The sequence below is a fragment of the Pithys albifrons genome, chromosome 15 (genome assembly GCF_047495875.1).
Source record: "Pithys albifrons albifrons isolate INPA30051 chromosome 15, PitAlb_v1, whole genome shotgun sequence".
In the NCBI taxonomy this organism is placed as follows: domain Eukaryota; kingdom Metazoa; phylum Chordata; class Aves; order Passeriformes; family Thamnophilidae; genus Pithys; species Pithys albifrons.
In genome coordinates this window covers 18449467-18476020 of record NC_092472.1, presented here as the reverse complement: position 1 = coordinate 18476020, position 26554 = coordinate 18449467, and the positions used below count along the sequence as shown (strand labels likewise).

Below are 26554 nucleotides of genomic sequence, written 5' to 3'. Positions count from 1 at the left end.
AACACCGTGCTTTGCCTCAGCTCCCCATGCATGCCCAGGGGGCTCTGGGCAGGGCAGGGCAGGGCAGGGCAGGGCAGTGAGCAGGGCTGTTTTGCAGTGACGGCAGCGTGAGCCAGTCGCAGGACGACAGCATCGTGGGCACGCGGCAGTGCCGCCACAGCCTGGCCATCATGCCCATCCCGGGCACGCTCTCCTCCAGCAGCCCTGACCTGCTGCAGCCCACAACCAGCATCCTGGACTTCTCCAATCCTGCAGGTAAAGCAGCAGCACGAGCTTCGTCTGTGCGGTGGGATCAGTGAGCAGCTGGCTCATGGGGGACGTTACACCTTGCACTGGCATCACACGTGGCGAGTGCAGCTCCATGTTTGGCTTGAGGTTTGCTGAAAACCTCTCTTGGTTGCTCTTCCTGTAATGTGGCACAATTCTTTTTACAAAGAACATATTTTGCCACTTCTGAGAGTCATTGGTTCCCTGGAGTCAGTCTGCTCTGGTGGAAGCAGATTGTCCTTGTGTGCACCTTTGTCTTTTGCCATCTCTCCCCAGTACCTGTTCTGGTGCTTTGACTTGTCCATCCCAGTCTTTCAGTATATATTTCATGCAGTGTTGTGGATAGAGCAGGGCTGCTGTGGTGCCAACACAGTGATGTTCATGTTTATGTTTACAAACATTATGTATACGCAACTGAATGTCTAAAAACTTTAAAAATGTTTTCAGTTGTGTAGTCTGGGCTTTCATTGCTGTTGCTGAAGGGTGGGGTGGCTGCAGGAGGTGTTTGTTGTGATGTGCAGCTGCCTGCAAACATCTCAAGTCAGAATCTTTCTGCCCTGTTTCACATGTAAGTTCTGTGCATGATTACATAGTTTATAAGGTGCCTGGTGGCTGTGACTTCTGTTTATGTAAACTTGCAGATTTCCCCTTTAAAAAGGATCTACAGAGATATATCCCATCAGGTGCATAAATAGCCATAGCAGAAAAGTTCCCTGTTTGCTGCAGGTCCAGGTTCTTGCTGTGTCTGCACGAGGGCTACTCATGTGTTCTCTAAAAATCTTGATTTATTGCTCCACAAGTCACTGCCTAATATGAAATGGTGATGAGCAGTTCATCTTGGGAGCAGTCATGGAATCACGGGCTGGTTTGGGTTGGAAGGGCCTTTAAAGGTCTTCCATTCCAACATCCCTGCCATGGGCAGGGACATTTCCACCTGGATCACTGACCTTCCCTTCAGGTTCACTGTAACAGATCTGCTGCCATGTTTGAAGGGCAGAGAAAACCAAACTATTTCTGACAGTGTACACTTGATAAGTTCTGTAAACATCTAAATCTTGATTTAGTGTTGACACAGTTTTTTTTCTTTTTCTCCTGCCTGCAGCTGTTGGGTTTTACTGTAAGTATCCTGATGTGCAGCATCCTCTAGACCTTAATATTGCATGGCTTGCCTGAAAACTTAACACTATCAGACATTTCATTGACATGGTTATTACTGTGGGGCATTACAGGGCCCTGTAATCCCCTCAAATAAAACAAATCCATAGGTTCTTATACAGGCACAGGGCTGTGCTGAGGCTGAGACTGCATTTTATTTCCATTTTTGCCACTGAAACACTGAGTGACCTTTGGCAGTTTCCTCACTTCTCTGTGGCCTTGCTTTGAAGGAATGAAGTTGCTTAAATCTCTCCTGTAGAGCTGAAGTTTCAGATGATAATGTAGTTTGAGCTTTAATTTGTTCTGTTGGACTCTGTAACTAAAACTCTGTGCATGCAAACTTGAAGTGTGTTTTGTATTGTCAACACAAGCTGAATATGCATAAAAATAATTGAATAATTGCTGTTTACCTGCTTAAAAGCAAAGACCATGAAGACCAACATGTACCTGTAATTTAAGTTTCTGTCACCTGTCACAGGTTACACCAAGTTTTGATTGCATGGTGATTATTCAGTATGTCATTTTCACCACTTCACTCTGAAATAAGTACATTGTACTTACCCTTTTATTGCCCCTATTCATGTAGATACTGAGCTATTCAAATTCAGCTAGACCCCAACTACTAATGAGAATGCCCTGGTAAAGTGATAACCCAAATAATGAAACTGTTACAAGAGTAGCTTTCAATATGATTTTTTTCAACACCCTGTTTCCTTCAATCTATTTCCAACTGGTGTTGAGCCTTTCTTTTTTCCAATGAGTGGAAACTTTTACTGCTGGACCACAGATGACCTGCTTAACTTCTTGCCCTGAAATTCCTGCTACTTGTCCCAGTGACACTATTCAGTCCTGACAAAAGAAAAAGTAACCCCAAGGTCACTGCCCCCAAATACCTTGGTTTTTTTCCTTAAACAGTGGATTTTGGTAGAGGAAAATTAATGTGAAGTTGAGTCTTCAGACTTCAAGGAAGGGAAAAATTTTCTTGGGCTTCCCTGTGCTTGGAGTTAGTGTATGTTTTGACTCCTGACATTTCTTTCCAATCAGTTTTATTTTGAAAATCAAGATTTTTGTAATAATCAATGGAGCAACTTATTTGCAGTCAGCCAGCTGTGGATGAAACACATGTTTCTGTAGATCCTTATTTCCTGCAGTAGGCTCCCTCAGATAAAACTGTTCTCTAATGCATTTATAATACAGAAAATGTGCTATAAATAAGTACACCAGCCAAAGAATTAACTGCTGGCAGCAGCTTCGTTCCTTCAGGGGGAGAGAGTGAGTGTGAAAGCTCACAGCTAGTTATGGGAGCAACCAAATCTCCTTTCCTCTCCACGTCCTCCCACCACAAGCCCATCCATCCATGCTCAGTGGCTGCCCATCCATCCATGCTCAGTGGCTTCCCAGCCCTGGGAAATGTGCCCTGGCACCTGAGTGGACCTGGCTCTCACAGGCAGAAAAGAGCCAGAGGTGGAAGATACTGCCAAAGTTCTTGAGACCCACTGGGAAGGATGGTGCACAGCTTAGGGACGTCCCTGCATGGATGTCCTGTGCTTTGGTTGTGGTCTTGGGATGATAAAGTAATTGAGTTGTGGAAAAGCAGTGAGGAAAAGCAGTGAGGACAAGAGTTTTCTGTTTTCCTCTTGAAGTTGAAAGCAGCAGGATATTTTAGTATTTTTCAAGTCCAACATGGCTTTTGTTTCCTGGCAGCTGTTAATAGTTTTGTTCCCTGGCTTTCAAATGAGACAGTAAATCAGAGTCTAGAATGGTTTAGGTTGGAAGGGACCTTAGAGATGGGTCAGTTCCACCCCCTGCCATGGGCAGGGACACCTCCCACCAGCCCAGGTTGCTCCAAGCCCTGTCCAACCTGGCCTTGGACACTTGCAGAGATCCAGGAGCAGCCACAGCTCCTCTGGGCACCCTGTGCCAGGGCCTGCCCACCCTCACAGGGAAGAAAAGCTCCCTGATATCCCATCTAAACCTGCCTTTCCTCAGCTTAAGGCACTGCCCCCTCGTCCTATCACCACATGCCCTTGTGAAAAGTCTCTCTCCGAATGACCTCCTGTCTTTTAAGGGAAAACAACTTCACACATTGAAGGTGTTGGTCACACTCCTCTTTCAGATATCCCGGACCAGGTGATCCGAGTGTTCAAAGCAGATCAGCAGAGCTGCTACATCATCATCAGCAAGGACACCACGGCCAAGGAGGTGGTGAGCCACGCCGTGCACGAGTTCAACCTGACGGGCGCCGCCGACACGTACTCGCTGTGCGAGGTGTCCGTGAGCCCCGAGGGCGTCATCAAACAGCGGCGCCTCCCGGACCAGTTCTCCAAGCTGGCCGACAGGATCCAGCTCAACGGGCGGTAAGGGCACCCCTGGGCTGCTCCTTGGGCTGCCTCCTGGGGCTGAAACATTTCCTGGAGGAACGGGTGAGGGACCTGGGGGTGCTCAGCCTGGAGAAGAGGAGGCTCAGAGGAGACCTCATCACTCTCTACAGCTCCCTGGAAGGAGGTTGTACCCAGGTGGGGTTGGTCTCTTCTCTCAGGCAACCAACAGTAGGACAAGAGGGCACAGGCTTAAGCTCTGCCAGGGGAGGTTTAGGTTGGATATCAGAAAGAAATTCTTACCAGAGAGAGTGCTCAGGCATTGGAATGGGCTGCTCAGAGAGGGGGTGGATTCACCATCCCTGGAGGTTTTGAAGGTGAGACTGGATGTGGCACTGAGTGCCATGATCTGGTGATCACAGTGGGGTTGGATTAAGGGTTGGACTTGATGATCTCAGAGGTCTCTTCCAACCCAACTGATTCTGTGATTCTATGAGTATAGAATCCCTGAGGGTGGTGTTGCCTGAAAAGTCTGCAAAAAAAGACACCAAGCCAATTTTAGTGGGAGTTAAGAGAGCAGTGGCTTTAACGAGCACCCATTAAAGGTTCATCCAGGAATACACATCGACAGGTGTCCAGACTCTGATTTCCATGGGTTTTATAATACTGTCCATCCAATCCCCACTTTACACATCTCTCAGTCCAGCCCTGTCCCACTCCAGGCCCAACCCCTCGGATTTGAGTCTGGGAGAGATTTGGGACCCCTCGTTCCTCATCTTTGTCTTCCTCAGCACACACAGGTCCCCTGGAGCCTTTCCAGTATTCTGAGTTCTGGGTCACTGTGCCACTGTTCATGTCTCATGGTGCAGGCCTTCTGATATTCTCAGCCTTCTACCTTGAAGCCAGGACTAAATAGCTAAAAGAACTTAAGGCATTGATACAGGATAGAGGTTACAATCCTCCCTTTTCTCGGTGCAGGGAGGGAGGCTTTGGCTCTCTGTTGGGCAGGTGGCATTTTGCCAGCTCAGCCCAAGACAAAGGATGAACAAGTGTAAATGCCAGTAACTTCCACTTCCCTCTTCTTTGTCATCTACTTCTTCTGCACCCAGAAACCCCTCTCCAAGTCTGCAGCAGGCTTGCTTGATGACAGCTAAATTCAGCAGATCAGCATAATATATCTGTCTTGGATTGGGCTAAAACTACCACACATATAATACAGTATAGTGGTTTACACTTTGAGGAAAAATTTATATTTGTTCTGACACTTCCCACATTGGCTCGAGGATTAAAGCATACAATTAATTTTTTCCTCAAGTGTCATGTTGCAGTGAACTGATACTAACCTGAGATAAATTCTTCCATTTTTATGTAAACTGGTCTGAATCTTTCTGAAATGTTACGTGCTTTGGTTTTATCTGATCCAGAGCAGAAGAAAATTTATTAAAGTGAAAAATTTTGTAGTTGTCTTTGCTAAGCAACAAGAGGGAATTTTTGAGTAATGAACTTTTGTGTATCTGAAAGTGATCTGCTTGGGACTGTGGAAATGAATTTTCCAGATGCATTTTCATTTCCTGAGTACTCTGTGCCTCATGTAAATATTACTGTGCCACACGAAATTTGTGGAAGAAACCACACTGAATTTGTGTAAGAAACGGAGAAATGCATTAAACAGGAGATTTCTCAGGAGGTGTATTTAAAATGTTATTTTCACTGCTGGATTTACAAACAGAAAAGTCACTGACCTTTTTCTGAAGGCAAACACAACAGCACAATACTGAGTACAGTCTGAAAATGATGACAAAGAGGTAGATTAAAACAGCTTTGAAAATACTTGTTTGCTTAAGTGATGATGTTATTTTACATAAAGACAAGTCCAAGGTTATCCTGTCCTTCTTGTCCTTGTAATGCTCACGTTGATTGGTCCAGGTCAATGTCTCTGTGCTCACAAACGCCCTGAGGAGCATCTCTGATGGGTTGTTGTCACTCAATCATCCCTCAGGTATTATCTGAAGAACAACATGGAGACAGAGACCTTATGCTCAGACGAGGATGCTCAGGAGCTGCTCCGGGAGAGCCAGATCTCTCTGCTGCAGCTGAGCACCATCGAGGTGGCCACGCAGCTCTCCATGCGCGACTTCGAGCTGTTCCGCAACATCGAGCCCACCGAGTACATCGACGACCTGTACAAGCTGGACTCCAAAACTGGCAATGCTCACCTCAAACAGTTCGAGGATGTCATCAATCAAGAGACCTTCTGGGTTGCCATGGAGATTTTAGCAGAGCCCAACCAGCTCAAAAGGATGAAGATCATTAAGCATTTCATTAAAATTGCTCTCCACTGTCGGGAATGCAAGAACTTCAATTCCATGTTCGCGGTTATAAGGTAAAATACTTCCCATTTGTCAGGTCTGATTGGTGCTGTCAGGGGCAATTCTGGTAATCTAAATGGAAAGGAAAGAAGCAGAACACCCTGAGCACGTCACAGGTGGGGCTGGGTGGTTTTCCCAGGCCAGCCTGGTCTGACATGGGTTGTCACCGCAGCCGTTCAGTCCCATCGTGGTGCTGGATGTGACACTCTCTTTTTACCTGTTCCCTCACAGGGAAAGAGGAGGCTGGGACAGAGCATTGTTTGACTGATGAACTTCAGAAACCTGCCTGAGCTTTGTGTCATTTTCTGTGATTTTGGCACCCAATTTCCCTTCTCTTTGTCAGTCATTGTTACTTTTCCAGTGTGCACCGAGTCATATCTGTGATGATGAGATTACTTTATTTCTTCCTTCCATTGTAAGGACTTCCTCAAATCAGTCTTGTTTTGGCTTAATTTTCCTTTTCATTCTTTCCTGTCATCTGCTTGCTTCTCTATTTTATTTTTTCCCCTCTTCAATTGCACATTTAGACTTTCTCTTCTGATTTATCCTGAATGCAGCTACTTTAACAGCATGAGTTCAGCATTTCCTTTATTTGCAATTATCTTACACCCAGCCTTTACTTTAGGGAGAAAAAAAGACACTGTGATTCATCAGAGGAGATCTGCATTTGTGCTGTATTCCAGCACCACTGTTGAAAATACCGGTTTTTAATATTTTCTTCCATGTCTAACAAGTTTAGCAAAGAGTATTGGCTTCTGGTTAGTCACACATGAAAGAATTCATGAATTTCCTTCAAGGGTATTGGGCAGCCTTTGGGGCTGGGGATGCTCATTACATGGTGAATGCACATGGGGATACTGAATCTCATTTTTACATTCTGTTCTCTAATTTCCCATGGTTTATTGTAGGTGGGGAAATGACTCTTCTGCTTCTCACTTAAGGCTAATCAGGCCATGACTGAAGTGGCCTTTGGTCAAAAAATAAAAATAAATGAGTTATTGCTCTACCCTTCTTTGCAGAGGAATATGTTTTTGTAGCATATGGCACAGGGGTTGTGTATCTTGCCTTGTCCTGCACAGCAGTTTGATGCCATATGTCTCCTGAAATAGGAAGATAAGCACCCTAATACAGCCTGGGAAGGAGGAGCTGTGGGCTGGCATGTGTTTGATTTGTCATGTCAGAGAAGGCTTTGTTTGGCACAGCGTGGAGAGGAGGCTGTATAAAAAATAAACCACATTCAAAAAAAAGTTTTTTGAAGCTTTCAAAATGAGAAAAGAAAATCTGAGAATAACAAACTCAGTGATTGTGTGATTCTGGATTTACTGAGTAATGCTGGAGCATGTCACTTACCAGTTCTGCAGCTACAGGGACTTTGTAATTACTGCAGAACTTCTTGAGCATAATTGGTGACAAATTATAATAGGGAGGATGGATGTATTTCATTTATTTATTTTCTTTTTATTGCATCCAAATAATTCTGGATATATTTTTACTTAATGAGGGCACAATGACAAATTTTAGCATATCTGCTGCTTCTAATTCACAATCTGTTGCTCATTTACGAGTGCTCCAAACATGCTCCTCTGGAGTCACAGGATCAGAACCACAGAACAGTTTGGCTTGGAAGGGACCTTAAAGACCATCTCATTCCATCCTCTGCAATGGGCAGAGACACCTCCCACTGTCCCAGGCTGCTCCAAGCCCTGTCCAGCCTGGCCTTGGACACTTCCAGGGGTGATGGGGCAGGCACAGCTTCTCTGGGCATGTGTGCCAGGGCCTGCCCACCCTCAGAGGGGAGGATTCCTTCCTAAAGTCTGCCCACTTCTGCTTGGGATGAGCTCTGCACTGTTCTCATTTGCTGTGCAACCACTGATTGACCTCATTCATTTTCTACCCTTTTTGTCCTTACTGTGGTACCCAGTTTTACAGGAGAGAAGTGGTTCTTAAGCAGACCTTGGTCCTGTTTTACAGAGAGATAAATTGGCAGTAATTTGAAATTTGTACCTTGTGCATAGGAAGCAGTCATGGTTTTTACAGTCCTGTTTAAACAGCAGAGGTTTATTGTGATGAACTTGTACCCTGGCACTCAACCAGCTTTACATTTAACCTTGCAAAGGGTGTTTGTAATCCTTAAACCAACCCCTCTCTTCCTGTGAAAGGCAATGGTTCTGCTCACAGCTAATAATGAAACGTTCTGCCTTGCAGTGGATTAAATCTTGCACCAGTAGCTCGTCTCAGAGGCACTTGGGAGAAGTTACCCAGCAAGTATGAGAAGCACCTCAGAGACCTGCAGGATCTTTTTGATCCGTCTCGAAACATGGCAAAGTACCGCAACATCCTGAGCAGCCAGAGCATGCAGCCCCCCATCATCCCTCTGTTCCCTGTCGTCAAGAAGGATATCACCTTCCTGCATGAAGGTAATGTCAGACAGACAGAAAACAAATGAAGCACTGAAGCTGCTTTAGCCCTTTCTTCAGTGCTCCTTGTGCCAACACACGTCTAAGGAAGCTGCCACCAGTAGGATGCTTTTGATGAGTGAAATAAAATAGAACTTGGAATGCCTTGTGGAAGAGGCTGATCCTAGACAAAAACTAAATATTAAATGCATATTTTTAATATTTCAAAAGCAATGATCTGTCCTCAGCAGCTGGCCTAAGGTTTAGGGTGGAAGCACAGGTGAGTGTGCTGGCTGGGAGTTGCTTTGCTTCAAACACACTCTCTTACACAAACGCTGGTGCTGTGACATTCCCAGGTTTGTGTTCCCTGTTGTGGCTTTCAGGCAGCTCTGATGATACAACACCTCCTACTCCTGCTTTCAGCATTTGCAAGGGGGTTTGTTTAGGTGTTTCCATTTTGTTCCTTCTGCACAAAGCCCTGTTCACAACTGGTTGAGGTGAAGCATTTCCAAGTATGCCCAGTTCTTGGTTGTGATGGCTCAGAACTGTCTGAACTTTGTTCTGAATGGGAATGGTGTCCATGCCAGTTCTGTCTTTATATTTTAACATTATGCCAGTGAACTTGGGCATAGTTCACTTAACTACTTTTTCCTCCTACTGGTACTTGTTACTTTAGGAATAGATTAACAGGAGGAATACATGATCCTCTGAGTGGCCCTGGTTCCTTTTGTATTTTGTCAGAGCTTCATGTTTTCTTGACAGTCTGATCAAAACAGTTTTGCTGATGGAGGGGCAGGGAGGGCAACACAGTGGCCATTCAGAAGCATTTCTCACTCATTTTTTTCTTTTTTCAATTTCTTTCTCCTGTGTGTGTGTGTCTTAATTGTGCAGGCAATGATTCCAAAGTGGATGGGCTGGTGAACTTTGAGAAGCTGCGAATGATCGCCAAGGAAATCCGCCAAGTTGTGCGAATGACCTCGGCCAACATGGACCCAGCCGTGATGTTCAGGCAAAGGTGTGCACTGGGCAGGGCAGCAGCTCTGGGGGCTCAGCTGGGGGACCTGGGGCTGTGTGTGCCCCTCAGCACGCTGGGATTTCGTTGTGTGCCTCGCCATTGACATTCCCCATCAAACCCCAGTCTTTATCAAATTATGGCACTGCAGGTGATGCTTCCCAGGCTTGCTTTTAATGACTAATAAACCAGTTTATTGGCTTTAAGGCACACAGAAGAATAGGTGCTAATTTTAGTGATGCATATTTTTGCTAAATAAAGTGTTAGTGTCAGTAGAGTTTTGAGAGGGGTATAATGTTAGAGGAGTGCAATATCTGAGAGAAAGGGATAAAAAGCACCTAAACCACCCATGTATAAATCTGAGATGTCGCTTCCAAACAAACCCCCACTGATAACATTAAAATCAAACAACATTTTTATTTATTCGAAGCACAGCTTGTTCCACCCACATGATGTTTGATATGCTCAGGCTTTAGCAGGTGAGGGGTGTGTTCTTGGCTTATTTTTCTTAATTTTCTTTCCTATCTTGATGCCGAGTATCACCAGGCCCCGTGTTAACAAACGGCAGAATAAAAGCAACAGAACTGCTAATCTGGTGCTGATGAGCTCCAGATTATCTTTAGTGGAACTAAATGATTTCCTGCATCTATTTTCTTCCCACTGGCTGAACTAAAAGCCTCAGCAGCTCCGTTGTGTCCTTGCTGTGTCCATCCTGGTGCCACAGTTCCTGTGGGGAGGGTGGTGGTCCCCTCTCCTGGCACTGTTAGTTTGCCTCGAGCCAACAGGCCAGACAGAACCCCTCAGGATGCAGTTTGGGGCGAGTTGGGGACAGGACAGTGTCTGGTGCTGAATGGCCACGTGGTTGCTACTTCAAAAAGGACAGAATGCTCTTGAGCTGCAGCCCCAGCAGGGCAGAGCTCAGAGGAAACCCAGTGGACAGTGGGTGGAATTGTGCCTTATCCACCCAAAATTCCAGAGGGTGGGCCACATGTGCACCAGGTGTGATTCCCTTGGGTGGGTGGATTGAGTGGCACCTGTGGCAGGACATGGAAGGTGTGGGAGAGGTTTGGGTCCAGTGTCAGGAGTCACAGGGGATCCTCAGCCTGGTGGTTGTTTGCAGGGCTGACTGTCAGCAAACACAGGTTATTAAATACAGGCAGTTTGAAGCCAGCCTGGATGGGGCTCTGAGCAGCCTGGGCTAGTGGAGAGGGTTGGGACGAGATGGGCTTTAAAGTCCCTTCCAACACAGACCAGTCTGTGGTTTTGTGACTCTACAAATGGCCCAGTTGAAGTCTGAACAATAATAACAGGTCCTTGTTAATGTTACTCAAAGATGGATTTCACAGTGGAGATTCACCTTCATACTGTTGGATTGGAAGTAGCAAAATTGCATTTTTAGCATAAAGTTACCGAGTTGAGAAGCTGTGATTGCTTTGCAGAAACTTTGGCATTCACAGCTGAAATGAGTCTATAAATAAATTTCCCTGATGGCCCATGCACTTTCTAAGACCTAATGAAGTCTAATCATTAATTAAATTTAATGGTAAATAGTTACCTTTAGTGTGTTTTTCAGAATTACAGAATGCATTTTAATGACCATAATTTAAATTATGCACCCTGCCATAAACTGCTTAGGCATCTAATATTAGAGATAGTGCCAAAGATTAAAAGAAAATAATTCCATGTTTTCACATCATTCATATTCATTTTCATTGCCTCTGGTGTTTGATCTATCAGTTTGTGTTATGAAGCACCAAATAAATGCTTTTGAAGATGAAAAATTAGCAAGAGAGGATGTGTATTAGTGGTAACATGAGACTTGCTCACAAGTTCATTACCCATTAATAGAGACCATCCAGGCTTTCAAGGTGCATTTGGCAACTGCCTTGTTTTCCAGCAAACAATCAAGAGAAAACAACATCATAAAACTTGAATACTGATGATGGTTTCTCTTACACTTTCAGCAGCCTTAATGCAAAGAATAAATTAATTTATTCCCACTTTCTGCAGTAGGAGTGAGTTGAACAGTTTTTACTCCATCAAAACTGAATTTGACTGACAGAAAACCAAAAAAATCAACGCCAAGTTTGTTTTTTCAATTCATAGGTTAAACAAAAAACTGATAGATGTGCCTCCATATTAAAGTATTTGCCAAGTCCTGCCCTTGCATTCCATGAAAACGTTGTGTTATCATTTGAGAAGAATTTTGCTGTATAGAGATTTTTTCTTTTCTGTTCTTTCCTGTCTACATCTTTCTTCCTGACTCTCAACTGTTTTATTTTTTTCCTGTGCTTTTCTGTTCAAATACATGCTTCAATGTATATGGCTCTTGCTTACAGGAAGAAGAGGTGGAGAAGTTTGGGGTAAGTGTAGAGCTGAATGCAACTAAGATAAATAAAGATTATGCAACTCTTAACATAATCCTGCATCCTCCTGTTAGTGCATGCACCTGAAATACAGCATGCATTTTATTAACCCTGCAGTACATGGGGTTTAAAGCAGGAATAAGGGGTTACAGCCAATACTGCAGCTGTAAGAGTTCTGAGTTGCTTTTGTGTGGTGGATAAGTTGTTTGAGTTTTGGCTTTATGGTTAAAAAAACCCTACTGTGCAGTTATATTGGAGGGCAGACTTTGTGGGGAAATACATGAAATAAATAACCTGCTTTTTAACATGTTGCAGAAAAGTTGAAGCCATTCTGCATTTTAAACTTTGAATTGTGATAATGATGTGCAGTAATTTGCCCCCTGAAGTTTGGGTTCAGGCAAGCTTCAAAGTGTTTATTTTTAGTGTCTATTTAAAATGTATCTGACGTTTCCTTCACCAAAACCCTCAGTGATTTCCCTGGGAGTGTGGACTGTGCAAGGACTGGATAATGAAATGAGTTGTGTTGTTGCCTGGGGAGATTCCTGATGGGCCCAACGTGTGGGGATTTTATGACAACTGTCATTGTAACCTTATTTGATGTGTTAGGGGTATTTTTGCCCATGAACTCCTCCCTGTGTGCCTTGGCACAGCAGTGGGGGGGCAGTGCCAGGCCTGGGCCAGCCAGACTGGGGTAGCAGGTTTGGACACTGGTGCCAGTACTGGTGTGGGTGCCCTTGGCTGGCAGTGCTTGGCACTCCCAGGGCAGCTCGTGGGGACAGGAACCAGGACCCAGAGAGCACTGTGGTTTCTGACCCTTGGGATTGCTGTGAACACAAGGGAATGAGGAAGAATCAGAATGAAAGGAAATTCAATTAAATTGCCTTAAAGAGTCAAGTCCAGACTTGAAAGAAAAACGGTGTGTACATAAGCAATAAAATATTTGTGTCATTAAAAATAAACTTGATTTCCTGATCATTATAGAATAGATTTTAGCTTTGTCCTTATCTGTGGGAGACAGAAGTGTCCCCTTGGTTTGAGTAGCTGTGAACACTCCATCATGTCTTTGGCTGCTTCTTGCCTACAATAACATTACTTTATTATTAAATTAAGCTTTAAATTGCTGCCAGTTTTTCAGCTTGTGTTTTCTTTCAGATTGATTTATTTAACATTCTTTGAAAATATTGCAGTCAGCTGTTTTCCACCACTTGTTTTTTAAGCTCAGTGTACTTGACTCCTTGTATTTCCTCTAATAACATGTTTCATTCTGACTCCTTTGGCCATTAGAGCAATTCTGTGCCTGATGTTGATTATTCTGCACTTGTGATTCTGTAAACCCATGAGGTCTTGATAAGTGTCTTCACAAGTACTGTAGCTTTAAAAATACTTAGCTGAAGGTTCAAAAATCCCCACAGTAAACCAGGTGTGAACAACTTTGTTGCCACTTCCATTAGAATTTATGTGTGAGATATACTGTGGTCTCCATTTATTTAAAATGCTTCAGGACTGTGTGCCTGTAGGACAGTGGCACCTGGGACAGAGGTGGTGTGTGTGGGATGTCCAGATCACTTGTTTGGTCATTCATTCAGTGGTTGTGACTGTCAGTGGGAGTAACTCATGTTCTTTAACAATTTGGGGATTATTTATTCTTGCAGTAGTTGTTCATAGATGTGGGAGCTCAAAACGAGGAGCATTGTCTTTCATAGATGCAAATCTGCACAAGTCTGGGCATATTTATGTTACCTCTGCCCTCCTCACCTTTCTTGGGATTCATGTTTGTGATGAGCTGCTCTTCTGTGAATGCTTTAAGAAAGAAATCGAGTGCATGATCAAATGCACTTTGTACTTTTGTAACACAATTTGTCCCTTATTTAACCATTGTGAGAAGCCCAGTTTTCTAAGAGGATTGCAGCAGGCACTCACTTCTCTGCTCAGCTGATTGCAGGGAGTTTCTGTGTAAGCCTGGTGGGCACAGTGGGCACCAAATTCCACAAAGTTAACAAGTTTGTCCACTCAGAGAGTCTGCAGTTGATATTACAGAGTCTTAAGGTTGGAAAAGATGTCTAAGATCGAGTCCAACCATCAGCCCAGCACCACCACCATGTTCACCACTGATGCTTGTTCCAGGGCTTGACAGGACTTTTCCATGAAGAACTTATTTCCTAGTAGGCAACTGAACCCTCCTCTTGCACAACTTGAGGCTGTTTCCTCTCGTCCTGCCAACTGTGGGTCTGGCAGCACAAGGCTGCAGTTCATCAGTGCTGCTGAGCAGGTTCTGTGCAGACCATTGCACCTCCTTCTTCCCAGCTCCACATTTCCACGTGCAATCCTGTTCTAGACCCAAAGTGCTGCTCAGTTTACCAGACTGTTTTTAGCCAGGTGTTACTTTAATGCTGTCCATCTTTTTAACTCCTTTGCATCAGCATGCACTAGCCCTAACTGAGGATGACTGGTATTAATCTGCTTTGGCCTTGTGCTGCTGTAGCTCTTGGTGGCTGTTGGGGGCTGACCCTTCACTTCTCTGCTGGTGTTTTGCAGGTCCCTGAGCCAGGGCAGCACCAACTCCAACATGCTGGACGTGCAGGGCGGTGCCCACAAGAAGCGCGCGCGCCGCAGCTCGCTGCTCAACGCCAAGAAGCTCTACGAGGACGCCCAGATGGCCAGGAAGGTGAAGCAGTACCTGTCCAACCTCAGCGTGGAGACTGACGAGGAGAAGATCCAGATCCTGTCACTTCAGTGTGAGCCTGCCTACAGCACTTGTAAGTACAGCTCCTGCTCTGGAAATGCTCACTGAAACTCTTTCCCCAAGGACAAAATGCTTGAGTAAGTTCTGGTTTGGTGATTCATGTCCTGAGAGCTTCAGCAGGGCTTGGTTGAGCTCATAAAAACCCCCATGATGTTTTTGTTGTTGACCTTTAGTTCCTAAGCTGAGTGTCTTTCCATCAGTCTGGCAGGAAGTTAGAATCATAGAATCATAGAATAGAATCATAGAATCATAGAATTGATTGGGTTGGAAAAGACCTCGGAGATCATCAAGTCCAACCCTTGGTCCAACTCCAGTCCCTTTACCAGATCATGGCACTCAGTGCCACATCCAATCTGCGTTTAAAAATCTCCAGGGATGGGGAATCCACCCCCTCTCTGGGCAGCCCATTCCAATCCCTGAGCACTCTCTCTGTAAAGAATTTTTTTCTGCTCTCCAACTTCAATTTCCCCTGGCAGAGCTTGAGCCCATCGTGCCCCCTTGTCCTATTGCTGAGTGTCTGGGAGAAGAGACCAACCCCCAGCTGGCCAGAACTTCCCTTCAGGGAGTTCCAGACAGTGCTGAGGTCACCTCTGAGCCTCCTCTTCTCCAGGCTGAACACCCCCAGCTCCCTCAGCCTCTCCCCACAGCACTTGTGCTCCAGTCCCTTCTCCAGCCTCGTTGCTCTTCTCTTCTCGCTTGGGTTGGAAGAGACCTCTGAGATCATCAACCCTTGATCCAACCCCACTCTGTGCCCTGGGCTGGTGATCACAGTGGGGTTGGATCAAGACATGGTGGATTCTCTGTCCCTGGAGGTGTTTCAGAGGACACTCAGAGCCACATCCAGTCCCTTCTCCAGCCTCGTTGCTCTTCTCTGGCCCCACTCCAGCCCCTCAATCTCTTTCCTGAACTGAGGGGCCCAGAACTGAACACAACACTCGAGGTGTGGCCTCCCCAAGGCAGAGTCCAGGGGAAGGGTCACTGCCCTGGGCCTGCTGCCCACGCTAGTTTGGATACAGTTCAATAGTGCATCAACTCTGCCCTTGCCCTGCCGTCCTTGGGCAGAGGTAGGAGTGATAAAAGTAACATTTACCATATGAACAGCAGGAAAATGAGCAGAGACAAAATCAGTAGAGAAACTGCACTGGATTACAGCTTAGAATAAATGAAGATGGTTGAGAAGAAGTTGGGTCAGTATTGACTGATGGGTTTGATGTGGTTTGACAGCAAGAATTGAGGGCTGCAGCAGGACAGTCCCTGTGATTTGAACTCCTGTCAAACAAACTGTTGTCTGAGCTGCTGTCTTACACAGTTCAGTAGATTCTTACCTAGAAATGAGACATTATAATTGCATTCTATTTTGATACTTCAAAATTTTCACTCTGTTGAAAGGTGGATTTGTTTCAAAATAGGAGAGTGGCAACCATGCTAAGCAAAATCATGTTTCATGCTTCTCTTCTGTCCAAATGTAGGATTTTGAGACTTTTTTTGTCCTCAGATAATGTTTTGTTTCTGATGAGGCAAGTTAAAAGCCTGGCTGGGAGATGACATCTTGAAGATAAAATTCTAAATGCTTGCCATTATCCAGTATTAAGAATGCAAATCCTTGTTATTCCCTAAGGTGCCTCCTTATGCAAATTATTTTAACATTTCCTTTGAAATAGCACCGAAGTAGCAAACCTGGAAATGGCCACATTTAACTCCCTTTTAAAAAATGTTAAATTAGAACTCTTGGTAGATGAACTCTTGATAGATGATCCACGTGACAGGTGGCCATACCATGCCCATGAGACAAAGATTTTTAGGTTGTTTTTCAGTTGGTTTAAATAAATCAATTAAAATCTTGTTTGCACAGTGCTAGCCATAAATATTTGGAAGTAAAAATAGGGAGTATATTCTGACTGTTCTACTCTATGTAGTTAAGCAAATCAAGGCCTTGGTTTTTTTAAACATCAGAAAAGAAGATGAAGGTTAAGTACATAAATAAAGGTAAAGTAGAGTTGTGTATTATTAGAACTACCTTTTAAAAACTGGGAAAATAGCCCCATTCCCCCAAAACACAGGTAGGTAATTGATGCAGCTGAGATTGGATTCCTTATTGCAGAGCTGGGAGAGAGGCTGGAGGAGCCACTTGGAGCACGAGGGAGCTGCTCCCACCAGTTCTGGGGGAGGGAGGGAGAGCACTGGCTGCTCCCAGGGATGTTCCTCCACACTTGGATGCATTACCCAGGTTTAAATTTGGACCACTCAGGCAGCCTGGCACAGGACTTTGCCATTTGTTTTTGGGCAAAGAGGGGTTTTTTTGCAGGGGCTCAGCTCAGCAGGAAGCTCCCAGCCTTCCTACAGAGGGGATGAGCAGCAGTGAGGCTGCAATCCAGACTTTGCCAAGGGAATATAAGGAGAAATTGGATGGCCTTAACTTCAGAGCTTATGAATTGCTGTGGGATTCAAGCAGAAGCTGCCCTGTGCTTAAACCACTTGTGCCACCTAGTGAAACATTAATGCCAGTGGCAGAAGAGCCTGAGTTGGGAGGAGGTGCTGCTGTGCTGTTGCACTTCATGCACAGACATCTAAAATAAGTCTTGTGGTAGAAATAAGTTACTTTTTTTTGCCTTTTAATTAAGTACTTCTATAGCACTTGGAAGAATTTAGGGGGGTTTTAAAAGTCGTTTCACACAACAGCATCTTCAGTGTGGTGAGATCAGTGTGTTTGGAGTAGAAATGGGTTCAAAAACATTTTGTCTTCTTTATACAGTGGTTTGGATTGTTGGTCTGCAATAATTCTGCAATTCAAAGTGCAAGATACTTACATGTAATTTTTCCCTAACAGTGACAAAGAATTTAAGTGAGAGGAGAGGAGGGAAATCCTCTGAAACGTGTCCAGTGCCCATGAGATCAATTGGCCAAACCACAAAAGCCCATCAGCATCAACAAAACCGAATGAGTCAAGTTCTTCAGGTCCCAACTGTGAATTTGTACCCCAGCAGGAAAAAGGGACTGAGCAAGGACCATGTCACATTCAGTGAGTATCTTCAGCTCACCTGGTTCATTTGATTAAGTCACTTTAAAATAGCTGGTGCATATTACTTGTTCTAAGAGAGCATGATGTCTGCTTAGTCATTTGCAGAGTCTTTAATAACTTCCCTTAAAACAGTTAGTGGTGAGGCTGCTTAATGAAGTCTAATATATTTAGGTGAAATCATTGAAACAAATCACTGGCATTTAATATTTTAACCTCTGGAACACCATCATAACAACATTATGGTCAAACAGAGCAACATACATTATTAGTTGTTCCTAGTGAAAGTAGGTTTTTTCTGTCTCTACTATTTCAAAGCTTTTGATCTATTTACATAACTGTTGTATCATTTGAAAGCTTTTGTGAGTTACTAAGTTAGCTGCAGGTAGTAAATGATATGAAATGATTTTATGACACACTAAGGTCAATATCCTTTAAAATAGCTCCAGAAAACAGTGTATTGCAGCATACAAAATACTGCTCCCAGTTAGTATTTGTGTCACTCTCCTCTGAAAAGCCTGTGCAGTTTGACAGGTTCCAGAAACTTTGCTCAGAGGTGTTTCTTCATTTCCATGTTGTGTTCTGTGTTGATCTAACAAGTTGGTGAGAACTTGAATTAACTCCTCAGTGCTTTATTCTCTGCAAGGTGGTCTAATAGTGAGCAAGAAATACAAAATCATCAATGGGACACTGGTTTTGCTGAACTGGCCAAGTGTGGCACAGGATGGTGCCCACGAGTGCTGATGGAGAAATCCTGCACTGCCCTTTGGCCATGACATGCATTTTTCAGCACTGCCCCAACAGTGTCACAGGCAAGGGTTTCCTCTGAGCTTTGTGCTTCACACAGTTGTTTGGTCACACAGTACTTTGCCAGAACCACAGCCAGTGTGTCCAGTGCAGTGGTTCCTGTTGGGACCTGGATGTTCCAACACACTGCAGGTGAACAGCCAGCACTGGGCACAGCTGGTCTGATCTAAATTGAGATGGAGTCTGCCTCCACATGCAGAATTCTCTGAGCACCTGCTCCTCTCTTTGCTGAACATTCTGATTGTTCAACATGGTGCTTATTTGTAGTTTAAACAGGTACCAGTAGCTCCAAAGAATGCAGTAACTGATTCTGTTGTTTTCATAGGTCCAGGCCCCCCCCAGAAGTCATTAAGCTTGTCTGAGGAAGTAAGTAGTAAGAAACAAACAGATGACACTATGTCCATGGCATCCTCTTTGCACTCCAGCCCACCTGCTTCTCCTCAGGGCTCCCCACGCAAAGGTACGTGAGCTGTGGGGATGGGCATGGGCTGTGGGAGCCCCAGGAGCTCCAGCCTGGGAGGGTGAAACCAGGCTGGGCAGTGGCAGGAGTATTTGCTGATGATCACAGGGAAGAGAAATACTGCTTTAGAATATTCATGTCAAGAATAGAATCGTGTCCTTCTATGAGCAGACCTGATTTTCCAGTGTATTTATATGTTTTGGCCTTCAAAGTCACTATTTAGAAAAGGGAACAATTGTTTTCTTGAAATACTGCCTGAGTGCTTCTGAGAGAATTCCCAGTAGATCTGAAGTGCTGCCACCTGCCATCGTGTCAGCTCAAACTGAGGTGGCTACTTAAATAAGTGGGATTCACAAACCTGGGGGTTTCTTGGTGATGACAGTGTGGCACAGAAGCTGCAGAAGTTGAGACAACTCCTGGTCTTGCCCAAGGTAGGTGGAATGGCAGGTGATCAGGTGAAGCTGGAGGTGGAACAGTGCCATAGTTCTCCAGGTTGCTGCAGAAGTAGTGGAGCCATGGAAGTCCTGGAGTCACTGTTGATATTTTTTGTTCTTGTGCACAGGGCTTTGTTTACATCCCTGTCTCTCATGATGCCCTGAGAATCCCTTTATTTTTGATGTCTTCGTCTTAAAAGACCTGCATGACTTCATCATTAGCCAGCCTTGGATGGGAATTCATTTGAAATCCTTTAGGAGCACTCTAGTCAGCCCAGGTGGTCAGTGTTGGATGCTGTAAGGCCTCTCTCCCTCCCTTCTGTGCTGCTTGGACTCACTGACAGCCCAAAGCCACCACGTGGGCATGGCATGGCATGGGGACCTGCTGCACCTTCTCACCCTTTCAGTGGGAGGTCAGGCTGGTCCATCCACTTCTGCCTTCACAAGATCCTGTTTCCTTTGGAGAATGCCACTTATTTTCCTTGAAAAGCTTAATTACGTGGGTTGCCCAACCTTGCTCCACTAAGGCTTCTGAGCATCACTTATAAACATGTTATTTTTGTTAGCTTTCATCTGGTTCTTTGAAAATAATGTTTTGTTTCTTTGGGATTATTCTTAAATTTAACTTGCTTTTGGCGTATTTTTAGCACTGATCTAATTTGATAGAGGTGATCTGTACCTTGTGTGTGTTGTGCTAACAGCTCATTGATCTAAAATTAGTTGCTTCACAGACAGCTGAAAGACATAATTTTAGGCATGAACACGTTCCACTTAATCTTAGATTTGATTTTCTTTTGAGCTTATGCCCAAGTGAGATGCAGATAAGGTTGAAGAAAAAGGGTTTAAAATCAGGGTGTTATTTTTGCTGTTACTTCTCCTGTCACTTACCACCGTCTGCCTGTGTCTACTTTGTTGTAGTTGGCAACACCCAGAGGTTGGATACCTGCAGTCAGATGAACCTCTCTGGCTCTTCCTCGTCTCTGGCCAGTGAGACCAGCAACAAGACCAGTGGACAGCGCAGCTACGGAATAGGTGGGGCTTATTTACAAAAGCAGATTCGGATGATTTGCCAAGCCAGAGGCAGTGACAGTTCTGAGCCAAGTGCAAAGGCAGACAGAGAGCATGAGAGTGGAAAGGCAGAAGCTGAGCATGAGCCCAGAAAAACAAGGGGATTCCTGTTTAAAAGACTTAGGGAAAGAAGCTTCTCCAGGGAAAGAACACCTTTTGCTGCTGAAAGGGCTGAAGCCTCAGAAAGGAGTGAAAGCCAAGAGGACAAGGACAGTGATGCCCTGAGTACAGCAACTATCTGTAGCAACAGCAGTCAGTACACATCCTACTGCCTGTGCATGAAGCCTCGAAGGAGGAGAAAGACTCTGTGATTTACCTGTAGAAGAAAGACTGATGGCCATGTTGTGTCAGATATCCTGAGTCGATCTAAGTTATTTTAGCATTATGCATTTACATGTTTGAGCTGTTTAATGTTCTTCCCTTCCAGATACTTGTGTCAGTTCTTTATAGTTAATCACCCTTAGGCTGCAGTGAAGATAATAATGTGGAGGTAGAAAATCAAGGATCAGGTGCAGTGGCAGTTCAGTTACTTAGTGTGTCACAAATGCCAATAAAACAGTAAGTTTTGCACCGTTTTCTTAATTAGACAGTCCCTGATAAGATGCAAATCAAATGCTCTGTTCAGCACTGGTGTATGTTTGCACTGGTTACATCTTCTGATGACTGTTTTGGCCCAGCAGACACTTTAATTTAGTCTGTTTATATCATGTGCTGTACTTAAATGGCTCAGTTTTCAGATAATGTTAATCTCTTCAATGAAGAGGAGCCCTTTTGTTCTCCAAACCTTTGAAGTTCTTGAAACTAAGACACACTGTGAGAGCATTTCTTACTGCAGTACAGTTGTGTAAATGTCTTAGTTTAGAGGAAAACTAAGGTGTTTATCTGGAACTAGGAAAGGGACCTCTTTACCAAAAACCACCACACCCTTTAAAATAAAAGAGTTTAATCAGAAAATTTATAGAAAAGGATAACAGTTCATAACTACAAATATAAATACATAACCAAAACCAGAACAGAGCAAACGGCAACACTGTAGCCAAGACTTTGAAACTAAGTAAGTTCTCTCTCTGTCCCTTTGGGGCAGTTGTGTTTTTGGTGATGCCACAGCTCAGGAGGCAGCAGCCCAAAAGTCACACCCATGGTCTGGGAACCAAAGGCTGGGTTTGGAGGAAGGTGCTTGTTCCAAAAACTCACGTGGGAGAAACTGCAGTCAGAGGGAAGGGCTGGAACTTTCCCATGGGCAGTGCAGAGACCCTTTCCCATCATTTGTCCGAAGTGTGTGGGGAAGGTGGGGCTGAGCAGCTGCTCTGCAGGTGGTGTCAGTCCTCAGGAAGGTGGGCCATGATCCAGGTAGTGGTGACTCTCTCTCCACAGGACAGCACAGGGTGCCTGCCTGGAGCTGGGGGGCTGAGCCACAGGAGCTCCCACGAGCCCAGCACGGAGGTGGCTCCCACTCATAGCAGCAGCTGAAAAAAAAAAGTGGGGCAATAAACCCCACCAAAAATCTGGAAAAAACCTCTTCTCCCCCCTGCCCCACCTCCAACAGCAACGGGCCATCCTTTGTTAGCTGACAGTGGGGCTTGGGCATCAGCTCCCCAGTCTGTGTTGATGTGGAGAGAAAAGTCCATGGAAGATTTTGGAACTGTAACATTATCCACCCCAAATTTTTCTTCCAGACCCAACACACTATATCAAACTTAAACTTTTTAACTACATGCACACATATTTTAACTGTATAAACATTTCCAGATATGTACATACAGATAGAGCAGTATGGGCAGCTCACCCAAAGACAAGGTCCCCCTGAGGTGCAGATCGTGTTTCTCCATCTGCTCCCATCACCCACCGTGTGCAACCAGATCCTTGAGCAAACACACTCCCATGAATGGGTGTGCTTTGGCTTCAGGCAGGGTTAATCCAAGCTGGTTTTCCCCTAACACATCTCCCAGGTGTATCACAGGGACCTTATCTCCACCTGCAGTGTGAGGGGACTCTGCCTGGGCAGGGCCAGCTCGATTGATGGAGCCTCTGGTGTTCACTGGCCATGTAGCCCTTGCTGGATGCCCGTCCCAGTGGTGGAAAGTCCCTCCACCCATCACCTTCAGAGTGGTTTTTAACAGTCCATTACACCATTCAACCTTCCAGCAGCTGGAGCATGGTAGGGGATGGGATCCACCCACTCAGTGTCCTGCTCCCTGGCCCAGGTGGTAACCAGCTGTTAGAATCACAGGATCATAGAATCAGCCAGGTTGGAAAAAACCTTTGAGGTGAAGTCCAACCCTTGATCCACCACCACCATGGTTAGCAGATCATGGCACTCAGTGCCACATCCAGTCTCACCTTAAAAACCTCTAGGGATGGAGAATCCACCCCCTCTCTGGGCAGCCCATTCCAAGGCCTGACCACTCTCTCTGTAAACAATTTCTCTCTAATATCCAACCTAAACCTCCCATGACAGAGCTTAAGCCTGTGCCCTCCTGTTCTCCTGGTGGTTGCCTGGAAGAAGAGACCAACCCCCACCTGGGTACAACCTCTTGTCAGGGAGTTCCAGACAGTGCTGAGGTCACCTCTGAGCCTCCTCTTCTCCAGGCTGAACACCCCCAGCTCCCTCAGCCTCTCCCCACAGCACTTGTGCTCCAGTCCCTTCTCCAGCCTCGTTGCTCTTCTCTGGCCCCGCTCCAGCCCCTCAATCTCTTTCCTCAACTGAGGGGCCCAGAACTGAACACAACACTCAAGGTGTGGCCTCCCCAGTGCTGAGTCCAGGAGAACGGTCACTGCCCTGGTCCTGCTGCCACACTATTCCTGATCCAGGCCAGGATGCCATTGGCCTTGGCCACCTGGGCACCCTGCTGGCTCATGTTGAGCTTGCTGTCAATCAGCACTCCCAGGTCCCTTTCCCCCTGGCTGCTCTCCAGCCACTGTGTGCCCACCCTGTGCTGCTGCAGGGGGTTGTTGTGGCCAAAGGGCAGGACCTGGCACTTGGCCTTGTTGAACCTCACACCCTTGGGTTGGGCCCATCTCTGCAGCCTGTCCAGGTCCCTCTGCAGAGCCCTCCTGCCCTCCAGCCTGTCCAGGTCCCCCTGCAGAGCCCTCCTGCACTCCAGCACATCAGAACTGCCCCCAGCTCGGTGTCATCTGCAAATGTGCTGATGGTGGACTCAATCTCCTCATCATCAGTAAAGACATCAAACAGCACTGGGCCCAGCACTGACCCCTGGGGACACCAGCAGTGCCCAGATGCCCGCTGGGTGCATCTCCATTGCCCAGCACTCTCTGGGTCTGGCCATCAGCCAGCTCTTAACCCAGCACAGAATGCCCCTGTCCAAGCCCTGCAGCTTTCCCAGGAGTGTGCCAAGGGAGACAGTGGCACAGGCTTTGCTGAAGGCCAGGCAGGCACACCCACAGCCTTCCCCTCATCCACCATTCTCAGTGAGACCCACAGGCACTGAATTCATAACACCATAAATCCAAAATAACTCTATGACAATCAGAGCCGCCTGAGTCTTACTAATTGAGGTGCTAAGATCAATTAAGCCCTCTGTGAGTCTACCAACAAAACCCAAATATATTGTGCTGTATGGTCTGCATGGACCCTGAACTCCATACACACATGATGACACAGGAACTATTCTCCTTCCTTGCTCAAGCCCCATGCTGGGCACCCATTTTGTCTTAGTTTAGAGGAAAACTAAGGTCCAACTCCTGCCAAAGCTGCATTTCCTGCCTTTGCTTCCTTGTGCCTTAGTTTTGGAGCAGACAATGAAACTGAAGTGGACCATATGGCTGATCCCTGAGTGCTAATTGCTGGCTTTTACCTGAGTCAGCATCTCTTCCTCCACTGCCAGAATCTTGCCTGAGTCTTGCGTGGCAGAGGGGTGGTGGGAGGGAGGTGTGTTGCATTTATACCAGGGGAGGCAGCACTTGCAGGCTTGGAAAGTGACTCACTGCTGGTGCTGCAGCTGCTCACTGTGGTTGTGTAGATAAAGCTGCTGCTCTGCAGAGCAGTGGAGTGGCAGGTGGGTTATTGATGCCACTGGACTTACACTGGTAAATAAGTCAGAGCTGGATGCTGATGGATGCTAAAAGCTCTAACACTCTCCAACCCTCAGTGGACTGGTTATAAGCCAATAGGCTTTGGTTGTTTTTCTTCTAAACATCCTCGCTGTGCTGTGTGTGTCAAAACTTCATTGTCCTGCCTATAAACTTGAGCTGCTCTTTGACCAAAAGTCCTCTCCTCTCCTTAGGCTACGCCCTTATACCTTCCACTAAATCCGACAACTTCTCGGACTCGAGTCACAGCGAGATCTCGTCCCGCTCCAGCATCGTCAGCAACTGCTCCGTGGACTCCATGTCGGCGGCGCTGCAGGACGAGAGGAGCCTGTCCCAGGCCCTCCCTGGGGGGGACTGCAGTGGGGCAGAGAGGAAGGAGCCCCCTCAGCCTCTGGGGGACTACGGCCAGCCCTGCCCGGGGTAAGGTGCAGCTGCTTCTGGTGGGCCTTGTGGTCAGAAGGGGTGCCAGAGCTTTGGCCAGGACACAGTTCTGCACCCCACTGGGGTTGTTAAGCTCTTGCTGGAAGCTGGAGCTGCTCTGTGTGAGCCTGTTTGCCTAAGAAGCTTGCAGTGCATCACTTGGGGAGGCAGCAGCGTGTTGCCATCAGTGGGGTTCAGCTGGACATATCATAGAATCACAGAATCAACTGGGTTGGAAGAGACCTCTGAGATCATCAAGTCCAACCCTTGATCCAACCCCACTGTGATTACTGATCATGGCACCGAGTGCCACAACATTTCTTTCTGGAGGCTGCAAATGTGTTAAAAGCCAGGATGCTGCTTAGCAAATCAGTGTCGTGGTGAGAGACAGCAGAAGAACAACAGGAAATTACCAATTCTCTCTGAGTCAGCAGTGCCAGTCACTTAATGTGCTCTAATGTGATTTTTAAGGATTTTTCTAATTATCATTTGTTGCTTAGGCAGACTGGAAGCTTTCTGCCACTGTCTTCCTGAGTTTCCAGAGCTCTTGTTACTTTGGTGCAGTGACAGTCTGTGCTGAAATGATGCTTTGAACTGGAAGTTTCTGGTTTTGTCACATGACACATATCCTTGACCCATAGGATTTAATATGTCTTAATTTGTCTTGGAATAGCATTTTCTGTCCTCAGATATGGATTCAGCTAAATGAGTGATGCTCCTACTAGTTCTCATTTTTCCAGCACACAGAATCATGGAATGGTTTGGGCTTGAAAGGGATCTTAAAGATCATCTTGATCCAAACCCTGCCATGGACAGGAACACCTTCCACTATTCCAGGTTGCTCCAAGCCCTGTCCAGCCTGGCCTTGGACATTCCAGGAATGGAAAGAAATTAGTAATTTGTTTTATTTCGTGCAGTTAAAATGGGAATTTAAAGACATGCTTCATCATCAAAGAAAATAATTCCCTTTTCTAAAAGGCATAAAACACACTGAGTCCATGTTTTGTGATTGTTCCTTTATTCCTTAGTTTCAGTGGGTTTTGGAGGGAAGAAAGTGAGTTTTATCCTAGAACTTATAAAATTCAAAAGCCAGGAAAAAAACCTTGTTTGCACATATCTAAGAAACATTCCTTTATTCCACAATGTGTCTGTAAACTGCTGAGGGAGGGTGTTGAATTTCAATGTGCTGCCCATGCATTTGTTAACACCCCCAGAAACAGTCAAGAGACTCGAACAATGTCTAGCAATCATGTCTTCATGTGTTCCAAAGACATGCAAACCTGGCTTTATTTTTACCCCCCTAATTATGCATGGAGAGAATTAGAGCTTTCAACAGACATTTTGTGATAAGCAGAAATGTTGGACTTTGCTTTTCAGAATCTGTCACTCCAGATCACTCCAAATGGTATTTACACCCAATATTTCCAAATGTTCCTGAAACACAAGTGCCTCCACTCTGTCTAAACAACTTGATGTTGCTGCCTGTGGAAGGGTTGGGTTTTATTCTAAATATTTATTTTGGGTTTAGTGTATAAATTTAAAGAGAAAGGTGGTGGCAGCATAGAAATAAGAGGCAATTACTCCTTTCTGTCAAGCACTGTCTGGTTGTTGTTGGTAAAGCTTCTGTGGACCAGATTCATGGATCTGCTGTCAAGCCTGGAAGTGCATGTTGC

At 45.5% G+C, this 26554-nt stretch overlaps 1 protein-coding gene across 9 annotated transcripts in view; it reads left to right on the top strand.

The window, feature by feature from the left end:
• Window positions 1-26554, top strand: part of RAPGEF6 (Rap guanine nucleotide exchange factor 6) — a 124109-nt gene that overhangs the window by 86025 nt on the left and 11530 nt on the right. For 4 of the 9 annotated variants that reach the window (XM_071569897.1, XM_071569892.1, XM_071569895.1 and 1 more), the window contains 12 exons: window positions 98-255; window positions 1370-1384; window positions 3539-3779; window positions 5740-6123; window positions 8315-8526; window positions 9397-9520; window positions 11857-11880; window positions 14419-14639; window positions 17454-17645; window positions 18775-18909; window positions 20262-20375; window positions 24656-24881. In XM_071569897.1, coding sequence (XP_071425998.1) covers window positions 98-255; window positions 1370-1384; window positions 3539-3779; window positions 5740-6123; window positions 8315-8526; window positions 9397-9520; window positions 11857-11880; window positions 14419-14639; window positions 17454-17645; window positions 18775-18909; window positions 20262-20375; window positions 24656-24881 — 2046 coding nt within the window. Of the gene's footprint in view, window positions 1-97; window positions 256-1369; window positions 1385-3538; window positions 3784-5739; window positions 6124-8314; window positions 8527-9396; window positions 9521-11856; window positions 11881-14418; window positions 14640-17453; window positions 17646-18774; window positions 18910-20261; window positions 20376-24655; window positions 24882-26554 lie in introns of those variants that run through there. The other 5 variants (XM_071569900.1, XM_071569893.1, XM_071569894.1 and 2 more) reach the window with 4 other exon arrangements.